We start from the raw sequence: 16,912 nt of genomic DNA, 5'->3' as shown, positions 1-16,912 counted from the left end.
CTCCTTCCTCTCACTGAGCTTCCTTCTGCAGCAGGCGGGCGCCTCTTCCCTTCTCTTTCTGCCCACACCTCCGTCCTCATCAGCCTGACGCCTCTGACGATGCTAATTAAAGGCATTGCTCCCATCAGAAGGATCGGGCTGGGCTTTCTGAGGCCTCCCCTCTGCCGTGAGCCCCGACATCTGATGGATCATTAATGGTGTCGACGGCACTTACGGTGACGGGCGGTGATGGACGAGCAGGGCAGGAGTCCCCCCCCCCGCCCCCGCTGCCCCGAAAAGCATCTTAATCTCCCCTGCAGGTGTGTAGGCTTCTGCCAGAGTTTTCAGGGAACTTTCCAGGCCACAGAATCATTTGAATTTCACATAAACCCTAGGAGAACTGTGGCCAGGAAGGGATGACAGTTGTGGCAACTGGGGCTCAGAGAGGGTGAATGATTTGGGTGAGGTCACACAGCTAGTACACACCAGGGCTCGACTGGAGTATCTTCCTCTGGCGACAGTCACAGCAGATATCCTGGAGATCCGCGGGCTCCTGCCCCCATGTGGCACCAGCCGGAGCCACAACCCGGGGTGCAGCCCGTGTCCTCCAGGGCTGGCGTGTGTGTGGCCTCTTGTGTTAGCTCTGTTCTCCCTCTGTGTCAGTTACGGCAGCCGAGACAAAGGGCCACGAGCTCAGTGGCCTAAAACAACAGAGATCCCTTCTCTCGCCGTCTGGAGGCTGGAAGACTGAAAGCAAAGCATCGGCAGGACCGTGCTCCTCCTGAAGCCTCCAGGGAGGAATCTGTCCCCCAGCTTCTGGTGGTGGCCGGCACTTTCTCATGTTTCTTGGCCTCCAGATGAGTCTCTCCAGTCTCTGCCCTGTTGTCATATGGCCTTCTCCCTGCATGTGTGTGTGTCCCTGTGAAATCACATAGGCTTCTTTGTAGGACACCAGTCATTGGATTTAGGGCCCACCGTAGTCCAGTACGACCTCATCTCAACTCGATCATCTGCAAAGATGACCCCAATAAGGTCACAGTCACAGGAGGCTAGGACTTCAACATATTTGGGGGGGGGGGGGGTGGACACGGTTCATTCCACAACACCACCCCTGGCTCCAGTTCCCAATGTGGGCCTTGTCACTTGGCTGGTCACATCCAACACCACCTCTGATTCTCCCTAAGCCCATACTGGGCCACAGTGTGGCTTTCTGGCTCCCCGGACCGGGTGGCTCTGGGCTTCCCCTGCTGGCACTGCATGGTGGCCATTTCCAGGGAGGTGACAGATGTGTCCTGGTGCCGTGGCCCAAGCTGCCTCTTCCAGCCTTGCCTTTTGAGGAGCTGAAGGAGAAGGAAGAGGGGACCTCTCAAGTGGGAAGGCAGCATGGGCTTTCATGGGATTTTTCTTCACCCGTGACAGGGTGACTCGGAGCCATCACTGGCTTGTCAGGCGGCTTGGCAGCCCTCACTCAATGGCTGAGTGGCACTGTGAAACCCTGTGGTGTGGGTGCAGGGACACACTGCACAGGCCCTGCTGCATATGTGACCTTGGGCAAGCTCCTTGCCTCTCGGTGACCAAGGTCGCTTATCTGTAAAGAGAGAATGATGATAGGACAGTAGGACTGTTCTGAGATTGGATTTCTGGCCCCTGGAAGGCCTTAACTGAAATGTCTTCGTTTGCTTTTCGTTCTTGAGGAGTACGTCCACTGGATACAGAATTCTGGGTTCACTGACTTTTCAATTCTCATTCAGCCCTTTGAACGTCTTCTGGACTGCATCCTTTCTGATGAGAAATCGTCAGTCATTGGAGGCCTGATGCCTCTGAACGTGACATGGTTTTCTCCCAGCCGCTTACAAAATTCTATCACTAATTTGGTCCTCAGTCGTTCAACAGTTAGGTGCGGGTTTCTTTGTATTTATCCTCTCTGGAGGTAACTGAGCTTCCAAAATGTGTCGCTGGTGCCTTTTCCCGTATGGGGGATTTTTTTCAGCCGTTGTTCCTTGAAGTCTTTCTCCTACTCTATTATCTCTCTCTCCTCTCCTTCTGGAACCACAATTACGTGTGTGTTAGACATTTGACATTGACCTGCGGATCCCAGAAGATCTGTTCTTTTTTTTTTTTTTTTTTTAAATTTATTTTCTCTCTTTACTTTGAGTAATTTCCTTTGCATCCTTGAGCATAGTTATAATACCTACTTTAATTTTTTCATTTGCCAATTCCAACATCCGGGGCATTTCATGGCCAGTCTCCATGAATCATCTTTATATTAAGTATGGGTGATGCATTCGTATTTCTTTGTATGTCTTCATATAATTTTGGATTCTGTCCTGGGCGTTGTGAATGATGACATTGTAGAGATTCGAGATGTTTTTTATGTCCCTCCAAAGAGCATTTTTTTTGTTTTATTTTGTGTTTGTGAGCAGTTAACTTGGTTGAACTCAACTGTAAACCCTATCTCCGGGGGCCATCGCTGGGTTGCTTGGAATCTGTCATACGCATGTGTGTTTTGTAGCCAAAGATTTGGGCAGAGTTTATATGCTGCATTTGGGGACTTCCTCAGTCACCCCCCCCCTTTCCAGAATTTACTCCCTCACTTTCCAGCTGCTACGATTTCCCCAGTCCCTGCCTTCTGATTTATTGAGCCTTAAGAGTACGACTTTATGTCTGAGTTTCAGTAGCCCCATGGCACAGACTGGGGCCTGTCCTCAGCCATGAAAATAGGAAACTTATCCAGTGAATTTCAATTGCTGATTTTTCTGCAGGTTCCACCTGTACTTGGTTCCCTCCAATGCCTCAGGCAGTCGTGTTTTGTTGTTTTATCTGTTGAGGTTTTATCGTCGCTATTGGTGAGAGAGTTGATCCAATAGGAGCCGCCAGCTATTTCCAGAAGCAAAAACTTCTATGGAGAGATTTAGAACAGTGCCTGGAAAACAAGCACTTTAAGAATGTGAGTTCATATTATTGACCACACTGCTGGGTTCCCTTCTGTGGTCAAGGTGAGAGGCAACCTGGACAGGGACCACCCCCATGTAGGAAGGGGTCCATATTCAATGAGGGACCCACAGTGAGCATGAGACTGTAGTTGTAGGAGAGACCGCTGAACTGGGGGGCAGGGGTGGTCTCCAGGAAGGCTTCCTGGAGGAGGTGGTATTGGGACTGGATATGTGTCAAACATTCCAAGATGAGAGACTTTCTGATTTCAAGGTTTTATTGATAAGAATTTCCAGCTCTCAGGGGAAGTAACCTTGCCTATGGCAACCCCTAGAAGATACTTCCTGTAGCAATAAATAGATGTGAAACACCCACCAACCTGAGGCCTGAGGGAGCGGTGCCATGGTCTGCTTGCTCCGTAAGTGTTTGTGCGATGGGACTAGTGGGGCTGGACGCCGGGATCCCCAAATCCGCACAGTGAAGTTGAGCCGCCATTCATCCCGCACACTTCTGGGCTGGCCACGGCAAAGTGCGTGGAGGCCAGAAGCAAGGCCGAGAGGGAACTTTCGTTTCTCCGTGCAGTAAATTTTAGTAACTCATCCTCGCTCAGAGTCGCGATCCTTCCTCCTGGACCCTCACACCCCGTAGTCCCACTGGAGCTTCCAATCCCGGGCAGACACTATTATAGCCAAAACACTGAGGCTCAGAGAAGTGGCGTGACCAACCCAAGGCCACACAGCCAAGACGCTGGAGCCCAGACTCCAACCCAGGACTTCCGACTGGCCCGTGAGCAGCTCGGGAGGTTGTCCCCAAGTAGGCGCCTCCACGTCTCTGGCTGCCAATGGAAAGAATAGTTGTGTCCCCCTCAGGGGCTGGCGTGAGTCTCAAAGGAGGCAGTGGATGTGAAAGTGACACATAAATTGTAAATTGCCTGCAGATGTTAGCGTCTGTTACTGTGGAAACCGCCCAGCATTTAAGGACTGCGTTCGCTCTGGGCACCGGTGGTCACGTTGGCGTTTTAATTTAATAGCATTGTTATTCTTCTGTCATAAAAATAATATAAATTATGCATATGTCCAAACTCATCAACTTGGATACATGAAATATGTCCATTTGTATGTATCACTTATACCCTGAGAAAACTATTAAAAATACACATTCATTACAGAAAATTGAGAAAATGTAGAGACGTGGAAAGAGAAACAAAAATACTTTATTTCAACCACCCCAAAGCGCCCTGTGCCAACGTGGTGGGGAATCATTCTTCGGCTTCTCTTTCCTCTGCCCGGTGTGTTTGGCATTTAGTACGGCTGTGATCATTGGTCTATATGATTAAAAACACTTCATGCACAATTTCGTACCCTGCTCTTTGCCCCTTAGGGGCTGCTGATACGACGTAGCGGGAACCCAGCTCTGAGGGCTCTGGTTCCGCTGGTCTGAGTGCAGGGCCGGCTGCCCCATGGGGGACCCGGCCCTTTCCCAGCTCCGGGCTCCGCAGGCATTTACATGTTCCCGTACAGCCGCTCTCTCTGTCTTGTCTTGTCTTTCTAAGTTCAACGAAATGTGCCTTTATCTTGATCCATGAAAATGTCCAGCCCATCATCCCGCTTCTAAACCACGTTTTCTCTTCTCTTTTCTTTTGCTGTCGAAGCCGGCATTTACCTATGGCTCCAGTGGCCAGTGCAGTCCGGAAGCTGCCTCTAAAAGGCACCGGTTGGAAAAGCAAAGGGCGTTTATTGAATAGAAATGCAAAAATCACTTGAGGTCTTGAGTAAGAGGTGGCCGGTGCTTTTGAGAAGCAGCAAGGAGCCCTGTGTGAGTGGAAGAGGGAGGTGGGCAGGAGGGGAGATGGGGGGGGGGGAGAGGTGTTACCTTTTACTGAGTGAAAAACAAGACGTAACAACAAACATTTTTTTTTTTCCTGGCGCATCTGCAGATCTGCTGAACTAGAATGGGTTGGGCTGGGTAAGTGGGGAGGCAGGGGGCCTCCTAGGGGCTGACTCTTCTGCGTCCCTCCCCCTCCTCCTGGGACCTTGGGCTAGCCCGGGCAGGTCCTTCTGGAAGCGGGAGAATTTCTGGATGGTGGCTTGTCTGCTGGTGTCCCATAGGCCAGAGCAGATCACACGGCCAAGCCCAGAGTCCGGGAGGGAGGGGGGTCTGGGAGGGGTCTGGCTGGGGCTTGCCCAGCCCTCAGGGGGAAGGCAACACCAAGTTCTGTGCGGGTGCAGGAGGGGAGTGACCATTTGGGCTTCCGATGCGATCTGCCTCTGAGGACCAGAGACCACTCAGGCTTTAGACCACTCTGAGACCTTTGCTTTTTACCCTGAGGTCAGATGGGTTTCGGGTAGGCCCCCTCTTGCTGTGCTGGCACTAGCTTATAGCAGGAGCAGGGACGAAGCCAGGAGGTCCTTTCGCGGGCTGTCAGAATCTTGCGGGGGCGAGAGGTGGGGAGATGTGGGTGGAGTCTGGGTGTATTGCAAAGGCCAAGCCAGTGGGACTGGACATGGCAGGGGAGAGGGGCAGAGAGAAAGGGGTCACAGAGACTCCCAAGGCTGGGGCCCGACCGGGGCTGGGGGGTATGGAGCTGCCACCACCTGAGAGGGAGGCTGCAGAGGGAGGCTTCGGGAGGGAACAGCGTCTGGTTTTGTGGACCCGCGGAGGGTTTCGGGCATCACTCTGGCAGCTGTGGGAGAACCAGGCAGGGGCTGTGATCATAGCTGCGGTTTGTCGGAAAGTAGGTCCACCGTGCTAAAGCCGGATCGGAGATTCTGGTGCCTGCAGAGTCCGGGCCAGGAATGTGAAGCTTAAGGGGGTCCCACTGACGGGGGGCTCATGCGGGGCAGGGCTGACCACAGTTGGTCCCAGGGGCCCCCAGAGTAGGGCTAGTGTCCAATTTGTAGCCCGGTCTCCCGGCCAGCACGTGAAACCCCCAAACTGCCTCTGGAAGCACGAGGGGGAGGAAGGTAGGAAGCAGGACGGAGACAGAGTAAAGCCCACGGACGGGTCCTGCAGCCAGCGGGGAGGGGACAGGGGGACCACTCGCCCCTCGTCAGGGCACCTGACCCTCGGGCTCCTGCTTCCAGACGGTGGCACAGCCCAGGGGTGCGTTCTGTGCGGGTGGGTCCTAGTTCTGTGGACCTGCGCAGTGCTGGGGTCCTAACGAGCCACGCCTTCCTGTCTCTCCCCCCCCACAGCTGATATCATCTCTACTGTTGAGTTCAACCACACCGGAGAGCTGCTGGCCACAGGCGACAAGGGTGGCCGGGTCGTCATCTTCCAGCGGGAGCCAGAGGTGCGGCCGGACCTGGTGGTGGCGGGAGGGGGGCTACACCCAACGCGGGCCCTTGCTCATTCTGCCCGGGATCCCTGAGAGGCCCTCAGGACGGGCTGTTGTCCTGGCATAAGGCTGAGATTACTGCCCTGTGCCTGGGCGCTGTCCCAGCCAGAGGTGGGGGGACAGGAGGACTGCGTTTTCTGCAGGGGTCAGGCGGGGGTTGGCGATGAGGCTCAGCCCCAGGCCTCGCCCTGGTGAGGTTTGTTGTCCAGCAGAATTCCGGGTAAGACCGGAGTGGCCTGGATCAGCCCACCCGGGGTGGGGGGGTGGGTACTGTTTCTGAACCACTGAAAGAAGCCTCATGATAAAAAGGCCCCCATTTGTTGAGTACCTACTGTGTGCAGTCCCCTTGCTATGCTCTTTAAGGACGTTTCTCATTTACTCTCCACTGCCCACCCCAGAGGGTGGGGACCGACACCCATTTTACAGATGAGGACACTTGGAGAAGTCGCCCAGCCAGTGAGCAAAGACCAGGGATTGCAATCAAGACGCCAGCCTGCCTCCAAGGGGTGGGGGGGGGGGGGGGTGGCGGCATCCCACACACCAAACCCGTGCAGGGATTAGATGCTGAAGACAGGATGGTGAAAACCAAGGGGGTCGGGGAGGGGAGGGGGAAGGGACAGGAGAAAGAGAAGAGGAGGAGGGGCGATTGAGAAGGAGAGAGGGGAGGAGGGAGATGTTGCAGACGCAACCCTGCTCCATCCAGTTCCGGACCTGATTGAGGTCAGACTTCACCGTGCTCACCCCCGTCAGCCTCCTCACAACAGCCCCAGTGGCACAATCAGGGGCCATTAGTGGTCTCATTTCACAGATGGGGAGACCGGAGCTCAGAGGGTGTGAAATAGCTTAGCAAGGACACATAGTCAGAGAGTGGACAGCTGAAAATCGGTCACCCATGCACCGTGGCCGGAGCGTGCTGATTTCACGGGGACCAGGGTAGCCGGCCGGGGATCTCAAAGCTCCTTTTTGCAGAAAGAAATTAATTCGCAAGATGCAAGTTTCTCAACTCTGAATTTTTCTCCTGTTAATGGTTTTCTTTATCCTGGTCCCGCTGACCTTTGTTGTGGGCAGTGCTCACGGGAAAGGGAGTTAGCCAGGCATCCAGGGGAACTTGAAAGCTTTCCAGAAGCAGGACAGGTGTGGAAACATAGCAGTAGATGCTTTTGGAGAAAGTGCACAGGAACTTTGAAATCGTGCGTGGTGGAATGTCTCCACTTTGCTCCCAGGCAGGTTATACTTCTGGTAGAAGCTTCATGTTGTCACATAAACTGAAATCGTCTGCTGGGACAGTTGTCCCTCTGCCCGCAATGGATTCCCCACCGCACTGTGTTGAGGGATCTACTGCGAGGGTCCGTGTTGGGAGCTCGCTGCGTAAACCAGGGTGGGCCTGCTGAGGAAAGTCGCCGGGACGTGACTGGCATTGCGGGATATTCTGCCACAGTGTAGTATCTGTTCCAGAGCACGTTCATTCCTCAAGTCAGGCCTCCTGAGTTGGACACTCAGACTGGAGGAGGAGGCCAGAGCCTTGGCCTTGGTGTCAGACCTCAGAGGCACGGGTGACAGCACCTAGTGGACACATGGCCTTGGGCGGGGGTGGTCAACTCATCTCCAAGCCTCCGCTTTCCCATCTTTAAAATGGGGAGACTCACGGTGCCCACCGCAGAGGGGCCGCAAGGCTAGAACAAGACGAGGAGTGAGAAGCACTTAGCTCAGTACCCAGCACATAGTAGGTGTTCATCAAATGCGATGAGGTAGCCCGGTTGCTGCTGGTTTTACTTATTGGACAGAGAAGGAGACAGGGCTTGGTTTCCTTTGACCCTGGCATCGGGTCTGCGAGCTCTGCTGGACACGGGCCGCCTGGCAGTCGGGCTCTCTGAGGGTTTGGTCAGTGCGTCCCTCACCCCTGCCTGGGGGGCTGCTCCCACCCCACCCCTGCCATCCTGGAGCTCAGGTGTCCTCGTCTGGGTTTTCTTGCAGAGTAAAAATGCGCCTCACAGCCAGGGCGAGTATGACGTCTACAGCACCTTCCAGAGCCACGAGCCGGAGTTTGACTATCTCAAGAGTCTGGAGATAGAGGAGAAAATCAACAAGATTAAGTGGCTTCCGCAGCAGAATGCCGCCCACTCCCTGCTGTCCACGAACGGTGAGGGGCCGCCCGCCTGTGCCCGCCCTGGGCCGTCAAGTGCTCTTTCCCACCTCGCTTAGGTTGTGAGCATTTTCCCAGGTCCCGAGAACCCCAAAATCATATTTTGAGCAGCGCGTGAATTCCCTGCGGTGACCCCGCTGTGTCTTAGCCTTTTCCCGTGGCTGGGCATGAGGCTCGTTCCCACTATTCCAAGCAGCTGAGTCAGGAATGGCTCCGTGATTACCTTTGTTCAGGGGGTGTGGGGGGAGCTCGATTGTCCCAGTGAAGGAGGCAAGCTTAGGTCTTCTGCAAGAGTGCGGCTGCCACTCTTGGGGGTGGGGTGGGCTGCAGGACGGGCACGGATTTAGGAGCCTGGCTGGCCACCTGACCCTTCTGCCCCAGGGAGAACGCGTGCGCCCCCAGGCCCCCGACTTCCTGGCCAGACTCCTTGCTTCCCTGAGCCTCGGTTTCCCCACCTGGGCAGCAGGGTGCATGCAGCTCCCTCCCTTGTGTTGTGGTGAGGGTGATGGGAGGTGACGCGCCACCCCCCCCAGCACCCTGAGACCAGCCAGTCCTGCTGCAGTGTGCGTGAGCCTCACAAGGCGACACCACCCGTCTCCTCCATCAGAGCCCAGACTCGGTGCGGCTGCTAAGGCATCCTTGAAATGGCCCAGACTCAACCCCACCGACCCAGCCTTGTGCCCAAAGGCTGCCCTCCCTGCCCCTCGCCTGGCCACCCAGCCCTACCATCCATCCTTATCCCGGAGACCTCCACTGGGTGTCACCTTCCACTGAGCCCTCGCTGACGTCTCAGCCGAGCCTGGGGTCCCTCCTGCGGTCGGTCCCGGCCCCTCCCTGCCCCAGGCCTGCCCTCCAGGAGCTCCCGCTGTCCTCGTCCTTCACTGTGCCACGTGCACGATCTGAGACCCCCTCAGGGGTGCCTGGCACGGGGTCATGTTCAGCCAGCACTGGAGCAGAGGCAGCGTGGACCTCCCCAAGGACGGGAGACCCTAATGTGGTTCACATCCTGGTCCTGCCACTTCCCCATCTGAACTGTGATGGGTGTGCCTGCCTCGCGGGGGCCCTGGGAGGACGGAGTGATGTGAAGCCACAGTGGGTTTAGAGCAGGGCCAGAGCTCCTGAGCCGCACGCGTGCTTTCCCTCTACCCGTGGGAACAGGGTGCGTCATTCTCCTCCTGCCCTTCTGGAGGGAAGGCAGCTTTAGAAGCTCCCTACCCTCCCACTCTCAGAGCTGCTCACCACCCCCCCACCTCCCGGGTTTAAATCCCAGCTGCTCCCTTTGCTAACGCATGTCTTTGGGTACATATCAAGGGTTTAGTCATCTCAGTCGTCTCCCTCTTCGTTCTCCTGAGCCTGACGGTGTGTGTTTGAGGCACAGGAGCGGCTGGCGTTCTCCAGAGAAACGGGACCGAGGCGTGTGGACGGGTGTAACGTGTAGATATAGATACATAGAAAGAGGCTTACTTTGAGGGGTTGTCGCACATGATTGTGGGGGCCGGCAGATCCACAATGTGCAGGGCTGGCTGGAAGGCTGGAGACCCAGGGAAGAGCTAACGTGGCCGCTCGAGTCCGAAGGCCATCTGCTGGCAGAATTCCCTCTTCCTCAGAGGAGGTCAGTCTTTTGTCCTGTACGGCCTTCACCTGATTAGATGAGGCCCACCCGCACAATGGAGGCCAGCCTGCTTTCCTCTACGGGTTTAAATGTTAATTCCATCCAATAAAAAAAAAAAAAAAAAAAAAAAACCTTCAGAGCAACACGCACCTACGTTTGACCAGATACCAGGGTAGCCTGGCTTTGCCACATTGACGTATAAAAGGTAGCATCACAGCTACTACATGACCCTCCTGATATTTGTGGCAGGATTTCAGAGAAGTGAGGCCACTGCGAACCTGCCCTCTGGATGGGCGGGGTGCTGCTCAGAAATGTGGGTCACCCTCCTTTGTCTGCCGCTGCAGAGCCTAAAAAGTGAGAAACTGCAGTGGCATGCTGTCTGGACGTGGCTTTAGACTTGGCCAGCTGCCCTCAGAGGTGCCTTCCCTTTTGACCCGGGAGTTGTCCCTTGGGATCAGTTGTGAGGAGGCAGAGATCGAGGACAGATACCCCGTTCACGGCCGTGTTCAGCGCATGGGTGCACAGGAGAAAGAACCTGCCTGTCCGAGAGCAGGACCCCGGTCAGGTGATTCCCGGATGAGCGCTCCCCTACCTCGTGGCCCGTTCCCTGTGCTGGTGTTCATCACGTATCCTGTTTCATTTGCTTTGTTTTTAAAGATAAAACTATCAAGTTATGGAAGATTACAGAACGAGATAAGAGGCCCGAGGGATATAACCTAAAAGATGAAGAAGGGAAGCTTAAAGACCTGTCCACGGTGACGTCGCTGCAGGTGAGATGTGGACCACGGAAGGTTCCAGCAAACGGGAAGCGGCGCATGCTTCTGTTGTTAAACGGGGAGGATTTTAGGACTCGGAGGGCCTTTGAGATTTTTGCCAGAGCTGGGTTCAGGTCCTGGCTGGGCTGCTTACTCGTGGGGTGGCTGTGGGCTTTCTCCCTGCTGGAAGCCTCGGTTTCCCCACCAGAAGAGCTGGGATGGTCATGTTTCTCCCGGAAGTGTTGTGCGGATGAGGCGGGAGTGATGCACGTCCAGGAAGCGCTTGTGAACTGCAGCTGTGGGTGCAGAGCAAGTTCTAGAACCCCTTGCTACACCGAGGGGGAAACTGAGGCCCAGAGAGAGGCAGCAACTCCCCCAAAGCCACTCCGCCGAATGAGTGGCAGAGCCAGAAGAGGAGAACCTGGGAGGGGAGCTTTGTGTGGATTCCAAGCCCTTTGTCGAGGGACCGAGGGAAGCCTGGAAGGCACGGTTCTCCACAGCCGGTACGGAGGCTCGACCCAATGCAGTTGTCTTAAAAGAGGCCGGGGAGGTTAAGATGCAGGGCCTTGCTGAGGCCACCTCCTGTCCCCACATGCTTAAAAGGCAAAAGAGCTCCTCTTTCTTCCGGGGAGGGGTGTGAGACATGGCAGAAAGGGTAGTGGAGTCCCAGGATCTGGGTTCCAATCCTGCCTCGGCCTCCTCCTGGCGGTGCGCCCCTGGGCAAGGCTCTCTGCCTCCACGAGCCTCCGACTGCTGATCTGGAATGAGAATAAGCACTTCCGTGGCGAGCGTTGTGTCTTCCGGGCACTCTGCCTGTAATGACTCAGTCCTAGAACGTGGGCACATGATCATCAGCCCCGTTTTACAGATGAAATGAGAGCTGAATCCAAACCCAGGGAAGTTGGGCTCCAGGATGGGCCTCCCGGTCTCCTCCGTGAAGCGGGAATGAGACCCCCCACCTCGTGGGAGAGCCACGGGAATGGTTAATGGTGTCCTGCTGGAGGACTCCGTGAAAGTCTGCCCCTGTCCTTCTCCAGGGGGGCAGGAAGCCTGCTGAGGCCATCTCGGCTGTCCCTGGCTTCTAGAACTGAGCCTGGAACATAGTGGGTGCTTTGTTCACGTTTGTTGAAGGTGATGCTGGTGCACGGCTAATTTGAGTTTATTCATTCATCACACACTTGGAAGCACCTACTATGTGCCCAGCCCTGCTCTAGGCACTGGGAGGCCTCAGTGAAACAAAGAGCCTAAGGGAGGGATTGGGTCTGAGTCGGTGTCCCTTGCTCCTGGGATAGGCCGGGCTCAGAGCAAGCGGCCTGAGTCCCGGGCAGGTTCCATGTTCTAGCCAATGTGGAAAGGCTGGGTCACATCATCCGAGCTGCCTGTACTCCTGGGTGAGGAGGACACAATTCACAACGACGGCTGTCCGCTCCAGGCGGACAGTGGCGAGGCCCGGCGTGGGGGTGTTAGCGCCTCCCGCGGGCTCCCCAGCCACTCCAGGTCTACTCGACACTGGTCAGGTGGCTATAGGCAGGGCCCTGGGCTGTGTGCCTCAGTCTCCTTGTCCGCAAAATGGGGCCGGTGACTCACCTTCTCTGAAACAGCTTAGCATATGCGCTCCCTAGGTGTCCGGCAAATTGTCGTTAAATATGGAACGGTAATCAGTGTTGTTCCCAAGATGGAGAAATAAATATTTAAACATACTGGCCCCTAAATGACTCGCAAATTGTGCAAATAAATTCTGAGGAAGTCAGGAGGCCAATTAGCTTCAACATTGACTAATGGGAGGGACGGTGTCCCCCGCCCCACCCCCCAGCCCCACGAAAGTGTATGAGGGTTTCATCTGTGGGAAGGATACAATTATCACCTCTTGATGGGCCTGGCATTTGCGGCAGAGCCGGGGGCCCACGGGAATCGGGTTTATTTCCCTCTCAGCATCTGAGACTTTGCTCTGTATTTCACTCACGTCCCCAGATGGCCCTTAGCCGTCCCTTGAGGCTGGGGGAGAAAGGAGAAGGAACGAGGGCATTTGGGTCTTTCCTCGTCTCACCTCTTCCGTGTGTCCTCCCATGTCACCCAAGCCACCCAGCCCTGTGCACCTCTTGACGCGATCCCTGCCGCTCATGCTGGAGGCTGGCGCTGTTATTTACTAACAGACTACTCTGTCCTTGGCCCTGTGCTAGGTCCCTGGGTGTCAGGCACATGGAGTCACCCCACACTGGTGGTCAGTGCTGTGACAGACGCACAGGGAGGCCTTTCTCTACCTTGTTGATTTGGCGTACTCCTATTCATCCTTTAAAACCCTGTTCGCCTTCTCCTCTGTAAATCATCCTTCTGCGCACTCCAGCCTTCTGTATCCACAGAGTTCTGTCCTTAGTGTTTATGTGACGGCCCTCCTGCCTCTCACCTTGACTAGACTCTGGCTTCTGGAAGTGTTGAAAGGTGGGGAATGTTTTATTCATGAGACACCCAAACCTTCAGGGCATGTTTATTTTCACTCTTCGTCTCCTTTAAGGAGAGGCTTTCAGTGGCTTTGAAATATGGTTTGGGGGTGGCAGTGAATGGCTGGAGCCCTGATGTAGCCCAAGTCCGACGGGAGGAAACAGTGTGCCCAGAAGGAGGGGAAGTGGACTGAGATCCAAGACTTTGCGAGGCCAGTGGCGCTCTGACCTTCTCCAGCAGCAGGTGCGACGTGAGAGAGTCCAGGGGTCCCCGAGGCAGATGGTAGCTGTGCTTTGAGGGAAGGGAAGATTAGGAGCTGATCCAGAATAGCTGATACATGGGGAGATGTGCAAGGCGGACGGCCCCCTAAGAGGCCCGGGCACACCGACATCACCTCCCAGGCCGAGAGCCTAGAAGCTCAGGCACAGAGCCGGCGACACAAGAATGGCCCAGAACCAGGCAGACCGACGTGCCAATGTGGCACACACCCACACTCATGCACACACATGCACACTCGCGTGCCCCACTCACATGAACACTCACACACCCATGCTCGCACATGCACACGTAGGCACATGCATATACTGGTACACACCCACATTCACATACCCACACATATGCCTGTGTGCACATACTCTTATACACGCATGCACGCACACACATGCATATACTTGCACACACCCACACTCGTGCACACACACACCCATACACTCGCACATATGCACACGCTCTTACACATGCACGTACACACAGGCACACACATGTACATGCATGCATGCACACATATAGTACACACCCACATTCATATACCCACGCATGTGCCGATGTGCACATACTCTTATACACACATGCACACACGCACATGCATATACTTGCACACACCCACACTCGTGCACACACACCCATACATCGCATATATGCATACGTGCACACGCATTCCATACACTCGCACATATGCACACACTCTTATGCATGTACACGCAGACACACACATGTACATGTATGCACACACACATATAGTTGTACACACCCACATTCATATACCCACGCATATGCCGATGTGCACATACTCTTATACACACATGCATGCACGCACATGCATATATTTGCACACACACTCGTGCACACACACCCATACATCGCATATATGCATACACTCTCTTACACACACGCATGCACACACATATACTTGCACGCACCCACATTCATGCACACACACACCCATACACTTGCACATATGCATATGTGCACACGCACTCCATACATTTGCACATATGCACACACTCTTACACACACATGCATGCACACAGGCACACACATGTACATGCATGCACACATATAGTTGTACACACCCACATTCACGTGCACACACACTCGCACATATGTATACGTGCACATGCACTCCATACACTCTCACATATGCACACACTTTTACACACGCATGTACACGCAGGCACACACATGTACACGCATGCACACACACATAGTTGTACACACCCACATTCATATACCCACACATATGCCAATGTGCATATACTCTTATACACACATGCACTCATGCACATGCATATACTTGTACACACCCACACTCGTGCACACACACCCATACATCGCATATATGCATACATGCATACACTCTCTTACACGCAGGCACACACATGTACATACACGCACACATATATAGTTGTACATACCCACATTCATGCACACACACACCCATACACTTGCACATATGCATACGTGCACATGCACTCCATACACTCGCACATATGCACACACTCTTACACATGCATGCACACGCAGGCACACACATGTACATGCACGCACACATATATAGTCGTACACACCCACATTCACGTGCACACACACTTATACACCAGCACATGTGCATACTTGCACACCCCCTCACTCATACACACATACACGCAACTCACATGTGCACACGCAGGCACACTCAGGCACACGCTCATACTGCATTTGCATCAGAAGGAACACTTCGTGTTCACCCACCCCTACTGCAGCTCCAAAGCTGTCACCTCCCATCTCAGCCGTCCCTGGGGAGCTTGAGGGACACAGCCCATTCATTGGCTCACCTGTTAACTCATTCACCTGAGTACTGGGCCCTGGGCTGAGGACCAGAGATCCAGAGGTGAACCAGGGAAGACACAGCGTGCCCCTCACTGGCTCCCAGGCCAAGGCAGGAACAAGACAGCCTCGTCACGTGGTCAGGGGTGTGACAAACTGGCGACTCCAGCGAGCCCCTGGTTGGCCTGAGAGTGAGGTGGACTCGGGAGGTGCCCTGGGAGGAGATTCTCAGGTCCTGTGTGAGCCTGAGTCCAAGCCGCCCAGCCCACGGCAGCCCCTCTCCTACGCCCCCTCCTGGCTACCTTTCCAACCTGGCCCCACCCCCGTGGCCCTGTCACCCCATCCCCGCACCTGTTTTATTTTTCTAAATAACACCTATCGCTACGTGAAATCTCACTCTCACACACGTACACACACACACGCACGCTCGCTTGTGTATCAGTCATTGTCTTTCTCTCCCACTCGAGGACAAGCAGCCCATCGACCACAGTGTGTCCTCACCCAGGATCCTACCCGGTCATCACTGCCCCAGGCTCAGGAGGCCTGCAGTTAGTCCACAACATCTGCACGGCCCGTCTCCAGAATCCCAAGGTCTCGTCACGCGGAGGCCGGCCTCGCTGCCTCTCTCCCGGACGCAGTCCCCATCGCCCCTGCAGCAGGGTCCACCCTGGCCCGCGCCGGAACCCCCGTGGCTGTGTGAGGCCTCCCCCCCCCCCCACACACACCCCATCACCTCCTGAGGAGGACCATCACGAGGACTCATCATGTGCTCAGCGCCATTCTAAACGCACTTGACCTGCGTTAACTCGTGGGTCCTCGTAGAAGCCGCTGAGCTGGTGCCAGCACGCCCTTGTTCACAGATAAAGAAGGTGAGGCCCAGAGAGCTGAGTTCCCCGGTGAGGGTAACACTAGTGGGCGGCAGGGCAGGAGGGTTTCTGGTCTCCGCCCTGCCACCGGGATGCCCTCGGGACAGTCACACCTGGCTCTGCATTTCCTGACGGCGACTTCGACAAGTCGGGGTCATCTTGGCATCCGGTCTCCCCATCCGGGACGTGGGGAGGGCAGTGCTAGTCCCTACTTCCTGAGCGTCGAGCGTGGGCCAGGCCTGGGAGAGACTGATGAAGCCGTGTCTGTGTGCCCGTCTCCATACCTTTGAAGACCTCACGGTTTACTGGAATGGAGCGTCGTGCCCGACACACGCCGTGGCACACGCTAAGAGCCTTAGCAGAGAGGTGGTGGGGGTGAGCAGGCCCGTGCCCCCACTGCCAGGGCAGGCTACGTCTCCGGGCCTGCTGCGTCTGGGTCTTACAGGAGGAGTCGGCACGACCACGTGTTCAAAGAGGGTGAACGTTTCAGGCGGAGGGCGCACAGGGAAGCCAGGCACGATACCAATGCTGTGTCAGGGGCCCCTGACACCAACCCTTTAAGGTGGGAGTTTGTAGGAGTTAGGCTAACGCCAGCAGCTGTAACAAATAGCCCCGGCATTGCAGGGCGGAAGATGCCGAAATGTACTCCTCACTCATGGAAAGGTCCTGGGTGACACATGGCTGTCCCGCAGAGACACAGGCTCCGTCCATCCCACGGACCTTCATTCCCAAAGCTTGGCTCCTCACCTTCCAGCAGCGGAAGGG

General features: G+C 55.3%; 1 protein-coding gene across 3 annotated transcripts in view; it reads left to right on the top strand.

Moving 5' to 3' along the window:
• Positions 1–16,912, top strand: part of PPP2R2C (protein phosphatase 2 regulatory subunit Bgamma) — a 138,967-nt gene that overhangs the window by 78,069 nt on the left and 43,986 nt on the right. For all 3 annotated transcript variants that reach the window (XM_086705497.1, XM_086705498.1, XM_086705496.1), the window contains exons 2-4: positions 6,105–6,202; positions 8,222–8,387; positions 10,660–10,772. In XM_086705497.1, the coding sequence (XP_086561623.1) occupies positions 6,105–6,202; positions 8,222–8,387; positions 10,660–10,772 (377 nt within the window). The remainder of the gene's footprint in view (positions 1–6,104; positions 6,203–8,221; positions 8,388–10,659; positions 10,773–16,912) is intronic.

The sequence above is a fragment of the Puma concolor genome, chromosome B1 (assembly GCF_028749965.1).
Source record: "Puma concolor isolate L17-30 chromosome B1, mPumCon1.1.hap2, whole genome shotgun sequence".
In the NCBI taxonomy this organism is placed as follows: Eukaryota; Metazoa; Chordata; class Mammalia; order Carnivora; family Felidae; genus Puma; species Puma concolor.
Note: the sequence above shows the minus strand (reverse complement) of the source record. Positions and strands in the feature narration are given on the sequence as shown.